Source organism: Rattus norvegicus, chromosome 11, assembly GCF_036323735.1.
Source record: "Rattus norvegicus strain BN/NHsdMcwi chromosome 11, GRCr8, whole genome shotgun sequence".
Classification (NCBI taxonomy): Eukaryota; Metazoa; Chordata; class Mammalia; order Rodentia; family Muridae; genus Rattus; species Rattus norvegicus.
The window spans coordinates 57,255,842-57,271,504 of record NC_086029.1 but is presented as its reverse complement, the minus strand read 5'-3'; the positions used below and the strand labels follow the sequence as shown (position 1 = coordinate 57,271,504).

Below are 15,663 nucleotides of genomic sequence, written 5' to 3'. Positions count from 1 at the left end.
AGTTGATTAATAAATTGAAGATTGCAGTTCTACAAGATCTCACCGGGTCAATAATGCTATTGGGATATTCCAAAGACTTAAATTCCTCCAGCTTTCTTTAGAAGTTTATCTAATTGGATTTGTAAAAAAAACAATAAAGGCTTAGGAAATCTTGTCTGTTGGTTGAAACACTTAAACATATGTAAAGTATTTAGTTCACTGCTACAAAAGAATCTGAAAGTGTAAAGAGAAATCTAATCATTTAAGTCTCAAAGTAAAACACCTCAAAACTCGGGAGTTAAATTTTTCTGTGCTTAAAATTGGAATGATAGAGTTTTGGAGAGTCAATCTCCTGTCCTTAGCTTGAACATGAAAGGCATCCCTACCCAGTAATAAAATAAAAATAGATGTTTTCAAATCCAATTTAAAAGGAATCACTCTTGAGATATTTTTAAGTGAGTGAGTCTAGAAGCCTAATTATTCTACCCACTTAACAGCTCATGAAAGCACCTATCCCTCTAATCTTAAAGCAATACTATTTTTTCATTTATATTTATATGGGGGAAGTTCAGGTTGTTGTATGCCTGTCCCCTGTCCCCTATTTTTTTGCTTTTCTTTATCTGGATTTAACAAAATGCAAATATGTGGGAGTTTGTTTTCCATATATATATAAATTCTATCAATCATTGACTTGTGTTTGGTAAAGTTCCTTCCTTCATTTTTATTTCTGGTTTTTCTTGTAGTATGGCGATTGCTGCCTCACCTTATTAATCCATTTTCAAGATAAGGTAAAATCAGCACCTTGATAAGCTCCTATACTGGTGAAGCAATACTATGTGTAAAATAATGTTATGATGTGCCATGAGATACTCATGAAGGAAATACAGCAGAACTTCATGGACTTGGTATTCAGGTTTGTGACAGCTGAGACAAAGCACCAGGTAAAGGGAGGGATCCCCATCTCTGCTCTGTCCTAGATAAAGCCAAGCTCTGTCCTGACACAGCCTAATCCTCTGGAAATATAACCACCATGACTTCACAGTTTCACATAAGGATTGAACAGGGCCACCGCTTTTCTTCATAAACAGACCTCTGGGGAAGGTCTGGCAAAATGTCCCGATGCCTCTTCTTAACATTCTTTATTCTCCTTCCGACTCTTTTTCTTCACATCACTTGTCATCTCACTTCCAATATTCTTATATTTTACTGTGGTGCCGTTGGTGTAGAAGGCAGCTTTCCTTTGACCATCACTCCACTCTTAGCTTACTGAATACTCCCTAGCATCTGGAAATGGACCATCTGTTCAACAAGTAACCCAGTGTCTACTGACTGCACTGGCTCATAAGTATAGCTGAACTGCCGTTCCTCATCCCATGTTCTGGAGTAGAGAAAACCATTTATACTTTTGTTATATTTCTCATTATTTTGGACAACTTGATGAAATATATTCTTTTGATAAACCAAAATCATTACAAATTCCACAAATGGATTGACACCTCCTGGGGGCAGGGTAAAGGAAATAAATAAAACAAGTGCAAATTTCAGGCTTGAGATCATGGTTAACTAATTTGTTCGCACTAAACAGCCTCAATAGTACAACCATATAGTTGCAAGAAAGGTTTTTATTTCAGGAGCTGTAGGAAAGCATACCCAAGCTGGTCCCAGTCTCAGATGTTCTGAGAAGTCCCTGAGTTGTATCTTATGTTCTCTGGGTTCAAACCTGGAGAAGTTGTGATCTCCTCATTCTCCTAAACACAGCAGAAAATCTGGATTCATTGGCTTTCAAATTTCCAGGCTTGTCTATACTGGTTAGACCTAGATATCAGCGACTTATCTCAATTAACTATGGCTGACTGTTGACTGACTTCTTTGAAGCTCAAATGTGGCAGTCACAGAATGCTGTTGGTCTAAAAAGGAGTCCTTAAATCTGAGACAGACATGAACAGAACACATGATCCTCAGAGGACCATGACACATTGGTACATTGTAGCCTGGATTGCACTAGGGTCCTCTCACAGCTCAAGAGATATTTTTAGGCATTCATATCTGTTTTTTTAATCTTACATAACAAGATTTCCAGTTCTTGGGTAAGAAGATTATACTCATCTCTTCAGATCCACTGTGATGTGTATATGATGGGGTAGCTTCTGGGCTTGCCAGAGTTCTGGAATGCCAGGGTGTCTTCTGGATTTCATTGTTTGTGGTTCAGCTCCATGGGCATAGAGCCTGTGTCACCTCTTTCATATTTAGGTTATCCATAAGGATTTCTGTGTCCTTTCCTTTTTCTGTTATAGCAGAGACTGACCTTCTTGTGTAACATTGTATTAATTTAGTTCTTTATCTGTTTTCATTTGAGATTCATAAGATGTGATAGGAAGAAAGGGTCCCTATGCCTCTTAAGTCAGTTTGATCTTCTTTACTTTAGAGTGAAGAACCATGTTTTGGCCTTTTAAACTGAGGTCAAGTAAAGGGAGAGAGATGTGCTAATTATGAGAAACATGGAGAGTGATTAATGGTAGAACCAGAATAATATGCATGATTTTTTTACTCATATCTGGGAGTTTCTTGGCCCACAGGGCACAAAGACTCAGACTCTTTACCCTAGGATTGTATAAAAGCTTGTTGTTTAATCCTTTACCTCTTTAGAAGAGCAAATGGCACAGTGGCCATGCTAGGTTATGATAATACCGCAATTCCTCTCTTCTAGTCTCTGACATCTTTGAAACTATGTGTCTCAACACCATTCCCTTTTGAAAGCTCAGAGGAAGAGTTCTGGTCTATCTTTTGCATCAGGCTTTCCATAGAGAAATGTTTCAAAGGAATGGATTTCTGTACATGCAGATTTTTCTGTATCATGTGAAGGCAAGGTATACTTTAATAAGAAAAAAATGAGGATTTGAGGTTTCTGTACCAAGGTGCATGAATTCATTTATTTTTTTTCATTGTGGCAACAAGATAAACAAGTAGAATTGAACATTTAATGTATTATACTGATGGCAAGACCACAAGGCTTGAAGGTATCTATCAGGAAAAATAAAATATGTAATTTTAATAAATGAACATGGAACAATATATGACTTTGGAAAAAATTATGGTTGCTCTTGAATTATATGCATGCACAATATGCAAAATGAATTTATCACCCACAGTACTTTCAGAGCTGAAAGTAAGATATTTAAAGTCCAACACTTTAACAAAACTGGAAATACAAACAGCATGGAGTCAGCCTCAGAGAACTGTTCTCGAGTCAAAAGAAACAGGCAACCCAAAATGAGAAGGTTTATCTAGAAAGACTTGATGCCCATCAAAATCATACTTCTTCTTCTGATTCTTGTTCACGGTCAACATGTTTAAGGAGTCCAACTTCTGAGGTGCAGACCTTCCTAAGTCTAGATTTAACTAACCTGGGGAAAAAGAAGATCATCTCTGGTTACGTGATACCAAGAGTCAAAACTTTAGAGAAATGTGAATCTAAACTGTAATGAACTATAGATTATTCCTACAATGACCATGAACAAAGGCAATGCCAAAAGGGAAATGATTCCTACCTGACTTTGAGATACCTGGAAATGAGTATGGACTACACCAAGGACTAAGGAAACAGAAAAGATGTTGTCTGTAAAATGTGTTATGAGATTGCTTAGTTATTTACCAGAAGACAACTGATCATTTGTTAAGCAAGCAGGACAGATGTAAAGGAACCTGACATTGATGCATCTACATCAAATCCATAACTACGTGTGGATTGCAAAGTGGTGTTCCTGTAAGGAAATACATGACCTTTTCTTAGGGTGACAGTCCAACTGAATACACATATTAAGTCTGGCCTGAATTACTTTTTATGAACGATTCCGTCAGCCTGTTTACATTCCTACGTTTACTTTCTGTCTTTCTTTGTCTGATGAAGTTCTGGTTTGCTCTATCCATACATCCTGTCATTCCTGTGCTCTGAATCCCACACAAAATCTTCATGAAAGCTTCATCAACAACTTCATCCCATTTTTTCTGCCCTAGCCCTAACCAGAGTCAGAAGTGATTCTAACCTATAACCTTGACACATTTGACACATCACTGACCTTTGGAACAATCTGACAAGAGGTCACATCACTCATCTATGAATAGAGCCTACCAATTCTTTATACATCACCAACTGACCCTAGAATCTCCAACAAAAAGCAACTGAACATAATCAATAATGTCTGTTGATTCGTCAGCTAAGAAAAACTGCTCAGTGAGTCTGTTGCCAGCCTGGTCTATGCAGAAAGTTCTAAGTGACTCAGAACCACATAGTGATACCCTGTCTTAAAAACAAACAAGAAAAATAGATAAATAAGTAGATAGGTAGATAGATAGATAGATAGATAGATAGATAGATAGATAGATAGATAGATAGATACATACATACATACATACATACATACACACATACATAGATAGATAGAAAAATGATGGGTGGATAGACAAATAGATGTGTATGTGTGTGTGTGTGTGTGTGTGTGAGAGAGAGAGAGAGAGAGAGAGAGAGAGAGAGAGAGAGAGAGAGAGGCAGAGAGAGAGGCAGACACTCAGATACATTGCTAGTTACTAGAATGAGGAAAATTTGGGGAATCAAGACCGTGGTATGTTTCTGCTCTTGCCTCATGTTCTCATCAATTAATATCCAAGAGAGCTGAGCTGACACAAGCGTTACCTCCATGAAACTTAGTGCCTAGTGTGTGAACAAGCCCCACTTTGTTCTTTACATGACTCACTGTGTGAAAAATATATCTAGATATAGGCTTCTTTATTCATAGGCAAGGATTATTGAAATAGTTCTCTGCAACAGAGGTATATTTTAGGGAAACATTAAATATGCAACAAGATTTCCCAACACATAGGTTTCACCTGAGCTTATGTAATCAAGACTATAGGCAGGCAATAGAATGAGGCAACCTTGAACCATTATTTTGCAAAATTGGAACATTTAGTGTAATCTTTCAAGCATTTAGGGAGGAGAATTCTGTGACTTAGATATGCTTGTGTGGCTGTCATTGTACTATGTCAAACAACTTGGATATAATGTCTGACATTTAATGACTTGTGAAACCCTGACTAACAGCATTTTAAAGCTCCTTATTCCCAAAATCAGGACTGAATTAGTTATTTGTGTGATCTCACTGAAAGACAATATCAAATTTTTGTGATATTTTAAAACTGTTGCTTAAATATATATTAAAATAGTTCAGCGGGGTCCCCATTGGAGGAGTTGTGGAAAGGATTGGAGTGGAAGGGGTTTGCAACCCCAGAGGAACAACAATACCAACTAACCAGACCTCCCAGAGATTAAACCACTACTCAAAGACTATACACAGACAGACCCATGGCTCCAGCTGCATATGTAGCAGAGGATGGCCTTGTTGGGCAACAATGGGAGGAGATGCCCTTGGTCCTGCCAAGGCTTGATATCCCAGTGTAGGGGAATGTCACGGCAGGGAGGCAGGAAGGGGTGGGTGGCTGGGTGGGGGAACACCCTCATAGAAGAAGGGGGAAGGAGGATGGGATGGGGGTTTATGGACGGGAAGCCAGGATAGTTCAGGAAATGTTGAACTCTTGGTCTTGTCTTTCCAATATTAATATTAAAGGAAAATAAAAACATATAAAATACAATTTCTGAACAAAATGTTAACTGAGCACTTACTATATGTCTGTCAATGTGCCAGTAGGTTTGGGGATATAAAAATGATTGTTTTCACATTGAGGATACAATGTAGCTGGCAGAGAGGATTAACAAGCACTTATAGTCAACATATGGCAATTGGTAGATCACAATACTTAAAGTGTCTGTGGAAACAAAGAACTACTGAATCAGATCAATATAAATCAGAGGAATTATAAAAGGTTTTGAAGAAGAGATGGGCACTTAGTGTAAATATGCCAGGCAAAGGGAACTGTCAGCTCAGAGAGTAGAACAACGCATGATGGGGACTGCAAGAGGCTAAAAAATAAAAGTGGAGTTTCTTGTTTCTAAGGATGTGCAAATGGGCAAGTCATTTATTGCGCATCTGAAGACTTTTGAAACAGGAAGAGACAGTAGTCTTCTGTTGGCTCTGGAGGGGAGCTGACACGAGGGAGAGTTTTTCCTTGCATCCTGGTACTGTTCCTGAAGACTGCCCAGCCCCTAAGAAGAAGAGGTTCAGACGTCAGCCTAGAATAACAAGGAAAGAAAGCAAGACTAAGGAGCCCAGCCAGCTTTAGCAATGAGCTGAAGCACATGCTTTGGGGAAGGGAACAGAACTGAAGGAAACAATCTGGAGGAGGAAGAAAGGATCTACAGGATGAAGTACACCCATCCAAAGCCCAAGAGGGACCTCTGGGAGCTGGAGAAGGCAATGGTTCGAGTTTCTTTCTCAGAGCCCCGGTGTAACAGCTACTGTAGTGGAAAGCTCAGATGAGGAGAGACGACCTGGATCCCATGCCTAGAGGATGCAGAGCTGGTTACGGTAGAAGTTAACCCATGGGCAAACCATGGGGCCTAGAAGTAGCTGCTACATTCTAGAGATCTGGAGAGCCTGCAAGGGGTGCAGCACTACCTACATAGTAATTATGCTATGGATTGTTCCACATTGTCTTATTTAATTTTGTTTATATAAATTTGTCAAAAAAGGTTCCAAGGTTATGAAATAGGACAATTAAAGTATGCACACATGAGTAAGTGGAGATCTCACTGCACACAGAGGATCTAGCCATTCAGAATAGACAGCAGTATATGTGAAAAGACAGAGGATCCAGAGGGTATATGTAGGATGAGGCATGGGTCAGAGGCACAGCAGTCACGTCACTGAACTATTACAACTTTAAGTCAACATGGACCATTCTGCTTGCCTGTTCTCTGTGTAGAGATAGCTTCCCAATACCCTAGTGTGTCTCATAAGGTAAGAATAAAATCCTCCTTTTGAATTTACGTTCAACACTATCAAGTCTTGATGGTCATATGCCAAGGAAAGGATCATCGATTAAAAAAAAAATCACTAACTTACCAGTTGGCCAACGCAAATATTACTCCGATGAGCATGACAATTGATGCATAATGCCAACAAAAGCACATTGAGAGAAACATTTTATTTCCAATATCGGACAGGTTCCATGTAGCTCTTCCTTTAGGAGGGTACAGAACAAAAGCAACCTGCAATTCAAAACAAGTGCATATTAAGATAACCAACCATCTTCTCAAAGAAGGGTCACTTAAAAGTGTTTGCTAAGTAACATGACTCCCGTAATTTGAGGCATCACAAACACAGTGTCGGGTTTTCTGTACATTTCAGTATTGTAGTCCCTCTCTACCAAGGCATATTTTTGAAGAATAATTTTAAGTGTATTTAATTATCACATTTCAAAATGTTAGAGTGGCCATCTCTGGCCTTGCTTGCACTTTCTGGAATCCCTAATCTGTCTTATAAGATGGTAAGAGTAAAATCTTCTTTTTGAATTTGAAGTTCAACACTATCAAGTCTTGATGGTCATATGCCAAGGAATGGAACATCTATTAAAAAAAATCACTAACGTACCTATTGGCCAAAGCATATTTTACTCCAGTGATGATAGATTGATGCGGAGTGCCAACATTGTACAGCCTCACTCTGGTGTTTCAAAATTAGACTGTAAAATGCTTTTATAAATAAATAGAAACCCATAGACAATGTTGTGTTAACTGGTAAAAGGCTAGGACTTTCTCTTCAGGATCAGGGACAACAAACAGATATTTTCTATTATCACCTCCATTAAACACTGTATCGAAAATTCTAATCGGGAAAATTAATCAAGAAAAATAAAGACATTCGTTTTGGAAAAAAAGAGCAAAGTAATCTGTGTTTATATATAATAAGATTGTAAACATAGAAAAATAAAGAACCCACAACCAAATTATCAAATCTAGTGAAGGAGTTTTATAAATTTGCAAATTGAAAATCAATACATAATCATAACCCACATATTTACACCTGAGCAATGGAAAACCCACAACAAAGTTCTTTAATGTACTTAAACTAACACTGAGCAAAGAGTAGTACCCAAGAACAATTGGAAATACTGCTCCATGGTGGAACATTTAATTAGTATCCACAAGGCACTGATGTTGATTCCAGTTGCCACACCCACACATGCACATGTAAATACACGTATGAACTCACACAGATTGAGAAGCTTTAAAATGTTTATGTCAGAAGCTGCATAATGCTGGTAAAAGAAATCAAGGGGGCAAGGAAACGGAAAACCATCTCCATGAACTATATTTCTCGATATTATTGAGATGGCAAAAAAAACCTCAGGGCAATTTGCCATCAAAATAATGGCTATTGAAATCTCAATAGGGTTTTGTCATAGACATTTTTAAAAGAGATGGTCATAAAATTCATGTGGAATTGCATTATTTCTGCTATTGCATTTTTAAAATCATGGGAAAAGATCACCAAAGTTGTAGGACTCACACCTCTTCATTTTAAAATGCATTGCTTAACCACAGTCATCAAAGCTGCTGCCCTGATGAAACTGATAGAAATGTGAGGTAATGAAATAGAATCAAGAACCCAGAAATAAACCTATATATTTATGATTAGTTAGTTTTTAGAAATATGCCAAGCAGAGCAAAAAATTATCTCTTCAAAAATGCTGGCACCACTGGATATCCACATATATACAATGATGAATCTGGACACCTATCTTAGATCACATTAAAAATTACCTCAAAATATGTCAAGATTCATAAATATTCGAGAAAAGCCATTTAACTCACCAAAACACATAGAAAAGTTTCATGATCAATATTTGATAATGATAATCCTGAAGCCAAAATTAAGACCTCTGTCACAATTAAAATAAAAAAAACCTTTTGACTTCAAAATATTCCATCAAGAAAACAGCAGGGGAAATTTCTGTAAATCGTATATCTGATAAATATGCAATGCTTAAAATATAAAATGCACTCATAAAATTTAACCAAAATTTATCTCAGTGGGCAATGAGTTCAAGAACCATTGGTGTAAGTTTGCACACATTAAGGGAAGCAACATCATTAGTTAAAAGGAAGAAAAATCCAAACCATAAGATTCAACCAATAAATAAAAACAGGACTAAATTTTCATTATACAAAGAAGTTGATATCCTTGTTCCTGGCTGATGGGACTGCAAACTGATACACACATGATGGATTAATAGTGGCCATCAATTTTATACCTATATGATCAAAACATTCAAATAAAAATCTGTGCAAAAATATTCTGAGCAGCATATCCATCATAGCCATAACTTGAGGGAAAAAGCAATCTCTATCAATCTATGATAAGTAGCCAAAATGTGGTATATCCACGAAATGAAATATTAATTGATCATAAAAGGGTCATGCTACAGCATAGATGAAACGGGAAAACATATATAGTAAAAGAAGCAAGAAACAGCAGGTCATACACTTTATGATTTTTGTCTAATACGAAAAATTCAGAATAGGTAAACATTCATGGAGACAGCAGATTAGTGGTTTCCAGGCCCTGGGTTGAAGAAGCAAGAGAGACCAGTTACACAAGCCAGGTTGGTACATTCACTTGGTAATACGGGTTTTGATGTAGGACTCCACCTTCTGCTAGACTTTCCCAGACTGATATCTCCCTATCTTCCAGTTAATTCTTCCTTATCTAGTGTTTGAGCATTGTCTTTTTCTATGTGAGGTTTCCTGTGTTTCAGGCACAGAGAAAGTGTGGCACATCTGTCCTCCCACACCTGTCTTTGTCACCAGGCAGTGTCTTTCTGGTCACAGATCTACGCAAGGTTCCTGGACCAGTTTAACCCCTCATTTCTCAGTTTCCCATGGATTCAGTAGCCCTGGCAGTTGGGTTATTTATTCCAGGGTGCTCGTGGAGAATCTCAGCCTTAAGGAAAGTTGTGTCTTCATCTCCATGGTCTAAGGGGCTCGATGCCTCCCTCATTAAAGGCACCTCCAATCCTGGTGTGTGTTTGTAGCCTGGTCAGAAACTCTCCAGCTCACTGACCCATTAGCACTGAGTCCAGAAAAGCAAAGCACCTCTCAGCTACCACACAGTGTAAGCAGTGTGCTGACGTTGGTGACTGGCTGATGGATTTTTCTAGCTGTGACTTTACTAAAGTCTCATGCAGGCTTCTTTCTTTCCCTCTTCACCTCTTTCTACTAGAGACAGAGTCCCTAAGTATGTTTTTAATCTTGTGTCCCTCTTTTGCTGGATCTTACAGAATTAGGTTCTAATCTACCATTTTATCCAGACTCCACAGTTGCCTTTAGAAACTTCCAAAATAAACTGTTTCTAGAAACCTTTAGTAGCCATCATTAAAAATCATAATAATAAGAAATAAATAAAAAGCTGCCAGTTTACAAAAGAATTTTACTTTATTTTTTTTTTACTATTTTTATTATTTTATATCAGAGTGACAAACAGTAGAGTGTTTCTTCCTGAATATTTTACTGGAACCTCACCTCCTAGTGTTGGAAAGCTACATATATGACTATAGGCCAAGATGTGACCCAAGAACAGGGGCCATGAAGATAGCTACTGTGGAAGCCAAGGGATATTCTAAGCCTTTAAGGTAAACTTAAGTGAATTAAGAATATTGTAGCTCAGGACCAGAAACTAACAAGCCCATCAAGTCATCTTATCAAATGAACAATTTTTATCAGCAGTCCTAATTAGCTTTCTACCATAAAATGACAAAAGACCTATGAAGGAATTCTTTTTACTACATTTTGTATGCTACCCTCCTCTCCCTGCAAAATACAGGTTTTGATTAGTTCAATCTTCACTACTCTTTGGTTTAAACACTGTAATTAGCCTTTTCCTCTGATAAGTAATAACCCAGAGGCCCATTTTCTGTAGTTTAGAGTAGGAATCATATTGCTGCGTGTTTTATTAATCTCATTTATATCCCAAACAAGGGTTTTTATCTACAATGTCAGGCTTTGGGGCACTACTGTGAGCCATTTAGCCATTTTAGAATGGACTTTTGCTTTAAATAGAGACTTATTTTACTTCGTGTGTTTAGCCGCATGTATACCTGAATATCACTTGCATGCCTGATATCTACGACAGGAGTTACAGAAGGTTGTGAGCCACCATCTGGATGATGGAAGCCAAGCCGAGTCCTTTGCTAGAGCACAGTGTGCTCTTAACTGCTTAGTCATTTTGGTTTTTATAATGTCTAGCCAAGGATGAGCTAAAGTTTGTACTCAGAATCCAGACAGTTGTTCTGTGGGGATTCTTTGGGACATGGGGACAAGCAGAGCTAGGATATACACAAAGACAACTGTCCAAAGTGACGAGAAGCAAAGGCAACAGGAAAAGCTTCCCCTCTGCCCAACCCTCCTACACTCGGAGGAAGACAAGGAAAAGCAAAGGAAGAACAAAGTACAAGATGAGCCTTTGAGTTGCTCTCCCACAGGGAAATACAGAAAAAAGTGTCACGGAATGAAGGCCTCAAGGAACTTTCTTCCTATTTTTAAATTACATGAAGTGGCTTAGTCACTGAATACACATACTTTAAATACTGTGTAGTTTAAGAAAGAAGTGGCTTTTTATAGGGGAATTTCACTTCTGTCTGCACAGAATCATTCAATATAAGCTATAAAGAAATAACCAGTCTGTACATTTGTCTCATTGAGTGCCCAAGTCCACACATTTAGTTCCAAGAGTTCAAGTGTCACTTTCTCTAATCTATCTGTAGATAATTGACACACGAGTGTTAGTCATCTGTGGACACATGGCAGGACATGAAAGTGCTGTAAAGCAAATCACAGTATGATGCCTTGGACATGAATGTTCACATACTGTACATACCAGTAAAATATGGAAGTATGAGACATTTCCCTAAATTTCTAGATATTTTTATTTCAGAAAATCAAAGGATGAAGATGTAGCTTAACAGTCATTTCTTGTTAGTGTATATTTACACTCATAAAAAATGTTCAAGGGTCCAAGACAATATTCAGGCTAGACACCTGGCCACACAAGAAACTAATCTAGACATACTGGTAGGGGGAAAATTTTTCTAAATAATCAGAAATTTATCCCTATAGGTTGTAACCTCATAGTTTTGGTTTATTTTTAAACTTTTTAAGGAGTACAAAAATATTATTTTTATGCCCAAAGTGACATCAATAAGCTGTTTTGTCTTTCTCTTTTAATGTCTAAAAACTAATAATTAAATATTAACTAAATATTAATTGATTTTATTAATTATAATCCTATCTTATAATTCCTTTCTTCAAATCTCTTTGGGCTTCCTCTCTTGCTCTAACTGCATTTCTTTACATGAATATCAAGCTCATTATTAAATTAAACATGCATGTATGTATGTATACTACAATTTTAAGAATGCATGGCTCCTCAAGGTTGATATGGTAACAGCTTGCTCTCCACGGTGTCACTAATGATAAGTCATCTAACCTTTAGGTTGGAGACCTAAAGGAGCCCTTAGGTCATAGGGAGGAGATGGTGGAACCCTGGCCATTACTTCTCTCTTTCATTTTCTAATCATGAGGAAGATTTTCTCTGCACATATTACCCCTCTGACATATTTATGCACAATAGCCTAAAAGCCAAAGGGACTAATAAATCACAGACTGGGACCTCTGAAAGCATGTGGGAAAATATCCATTTTATCCCTATAATTGATCACTTAGGCATTTGTTGCAGTAACGGAAAGACAGACAACACACACAATTTTGAACAGAGCAAATAACTGATTCCCACGCTTTCAAGTACACAGAATTCATACTGACATCTGCTCTGTACCAAAGGAAGTGCTTGCAGCCTTCAAAGGAAACACATTCTCTTATCACAGGGTGATTAAACTGGAAATGAGTGATGTTTAGAAAAGATACACTTAAAAATCTAAAACTAGATAGAGCTACAAGTCAGTGACATCTTGAGCTTGAGGCAATGTTTTTGGTTCCTAGTGCCATAAAACAAAAACAGAAAACCCCCACACAAGTCAAAAGAACTCACAAATTAAAGATGAAAGGACTCTAAAAATACAACACTAAATTATATCTAGAGGTACTTATAGATAAGACATGTTTTATCAATAAGATGTTAAAAATAAGTGAAATTGTCATCTAGCCAAAAACACCAAAAAAAATTTAAAGAGAGAGAGAGAGAAAGAGAGAGAGAGAGAGAGAGAGAGAGAGAGAGAGAGAGAAGAAGGAGTGAAAGATAACCTCACAACAAAGGAAAAAGTGAAATAAGAATTCAACAAATCCATGTGTGTTTTTCTGTGATTGGGTTACTTCACTCAGGATGATATTTTCTAGTTCATTCCATTTGCCTGTGAATTTCATAAAGTCATTGTTTTTGATAGCTGAGTAATATTCCATTGTGTAGATGTACCACATTTTCTGTATCCATTCCTCTGTTGAAGGGCATCTCGGTTCTTTCCAGCTTCTGGCTATTATAAATAAGGCTGCGATGAACATAGTGGAGCACGTGTCTTTTTTGTATGTTGGGGCATCTTTTGGGTATATGCTCAGGCGTGGTATAGCTGGATCCTCAGGCAGTTCAATGTCCAATTTTCTGAGGAACCTCCAGACTGATTTCCAGAATGGTTGTACCAGTCTGCAATCCCACCAACAATGGAGGAGTGTTCCTCTTTCTCCACATCCTCGCCAGCATCTACTGTCACTTTGATCTTAGCCATTCTGACAGGTGTGAGGTGGAATCTCAGAGTCATTTTGATTTGCATTTCCATGATGACTAAGAATATTCAACATTTCTTTAGGTGCTTCTCAGTCATTCAAGATTCCTCAGCTGAGGATTTTCTGTTTAGCTCTATACCCCATTTTTAAGAGGGTTCTCTGAAGTCTAACTTCTTGAGTTCTTTGTGTATATTGGATATTAGCTCTCTATTGAATGTAGAATTGGTAAAGATCTTTTCCCAATCTGTGGGTTGCCGTTTTGTCCTATTGACAGTATCCTTTGCCTTATAGAAGCTTTTCAATCTTAAGAGATCTCATTTGTTTATAGTTATTCTTAGAACCTGGGCCATTGATGTTCAGGAAATTTTCCCCTGTGCTGATTGATGTTTTTGAGGCTCTTTCTCACTCTCTCTTCTAACAGATTTAGTGTATCTGATTTTATGTAGAGGTCTTTTATCCACTTGGACTTGAGCTTTGTACAAGGAAATAATAGGTAAATTTATATTCTTCTACATGCTGACTGCTGCTGCCTTTTTTCCACTGGATGGTTTTAGCTCCTTTGTCAAAGTTCAAGTGACCATAAGTGTGTGTGTTCATTTCTGTGTATTCAATTCTGTTCCATTGATTTATCTTCCTGTCTCTACCAATACCATGCATTTTTTATCATGATTGCTCTGTAATACAGCTTGAGGTCAGGGGATGGTGATTCCCCTAGAAGTTCTTTTATTGTTGAGAATAGTTTTCACTATCTTGGGTTTTTTGTTGTTTCAACTGAATTTGAGAATTGCTCTATCTCTGTGAAGAATTGAGTTGGAATTTTGATGGGGATTGCATTGAGTCTGTAATTGCTTTCAGCAATATGGCCATTTTTACTATATTAATCCTGCCATCCCATGAGCATGGGTGATCTTTTCACCTTCTGAGATCTTAAATTTTTTTTCAGAGACTTAAAGTTCTTCTTGTACAGATATTTCACTTGCTTGGTTAGAGTCACACCAAGATATTTTACATTAATTGTAAAGGTTATTGTTTCTCTAATTTCTTTCTCAGCCCTTTTATCCTTTGGATAGAGGAAGGCTACTGATTTGTTTGAGTTAATTTTATATCCAGCCATTTTGCTGAAGTTGTTTATCAGGTTTAGAAGTTCTCTGGTGGAATTTTTGGGGGTCACTTAAGTGTACTACTCAGAGATGCTAGACCCCTGGAGTTGACGTTATGCTAAGAACAAAAACTTTATTCTCTCCAAAAGCAACAAGTACTGTTCACCACTGAACCATCCTGTTAGCCCCACAGTGTTCACAAAATCCTAAGCTTTGTGGTGTGCTTGGTTCACACACCACGTGACTTGTTGCTCCCATTCTCACCATAGATTTGTCTCTCAGTAAGTGTTCTCTCTGTCTTTTACTTTTCACATGGTGTTTTGGAGTTTTGATCTGTCCGGCAATATGCAGTAGGAATCACCTACAACCATGATCATCAGCTCCAACTTTTGACATACAGGATGAGTGGATCCATAGTGAAGGAACATAGGATCTACTTCCTCCACAGCTACGCTGACTATATTCTTCACTAGAACTGCCAGGCTACTCCAAGAACATCACCTCTCTGATGCTCACAGAAGGGAAGTATTAAAAGCAAATGCCTCATCCCTTAGAAAGGACAGACAAGTAATACTGGATCTGTTACTTAGAAATCCCAACTCACCTGCCAGAACCAGGTTCCTTGTAATAGGATGAGACTTGACCTCACGAGCTCCAGAAGTACATTGTTCTTTGTGAGGAACTCCATGAAGGCAACTAGACCCGCCGCCGTGGTGGTGTAGGACAGAAGTTGGTGTACAAAAATATCAACCATTTCCCGACCATGTGTGTGGTTGTAGAAGATAAATGCTAATAGAGGGGGACAAAACATATTTCCTGATAAAACCAAAAGCTTCCCACTGCACCACTCCACAGAATTTTATACAAACAGAAACTTGTCCCATAGAGCAACTCCCCATT

At 37.8% G+C, this 15,663-nt stretch overlaps 1 protein-coding gene across 6 annotated transcripts in view; it reads right to left on the bottom strand.

Annotated features, from left to right (window-relative positions):
• Positions 1-2,874: 2,874 nt before the first annotated feature.
• The window catches only part of Tmem45a (transmembrane protein 45A), an 86,945-nt gene continuing 74,156 nt past the window's right edge, over positions 2,875-15,663 (bottom strand). For 3 of the 6 annotated variants that reach the window (XM_039087884.2, XM_063270229.1, XM_039087885.2), the window contains exons 4-6: positions 15,368-15,552; positions 6,996-7,141; positions 2,882-6,163 (exon numbers count right to left, since the gene is read on the bottom strand). In XM_039087884.2, coding sequence (XP_038943812.1) covers positions 6,010-6,163; positions 6,996-7,141; positions 15,368-15,552 — 485 coding nt within the window. In that variant the 3' untranslated portion in view covers positions 2,882-6,009. Of the gene's footprint in view, positions 6,164-6,995; positions 7,142-15,367; positions 15,553-15,663 lie in introns of all 6 variants that reach the window. The other 3 variants (NM_001350002.1, XM_039087886.2, XM_063270228.1) reach the window with 3 other exon arrangements.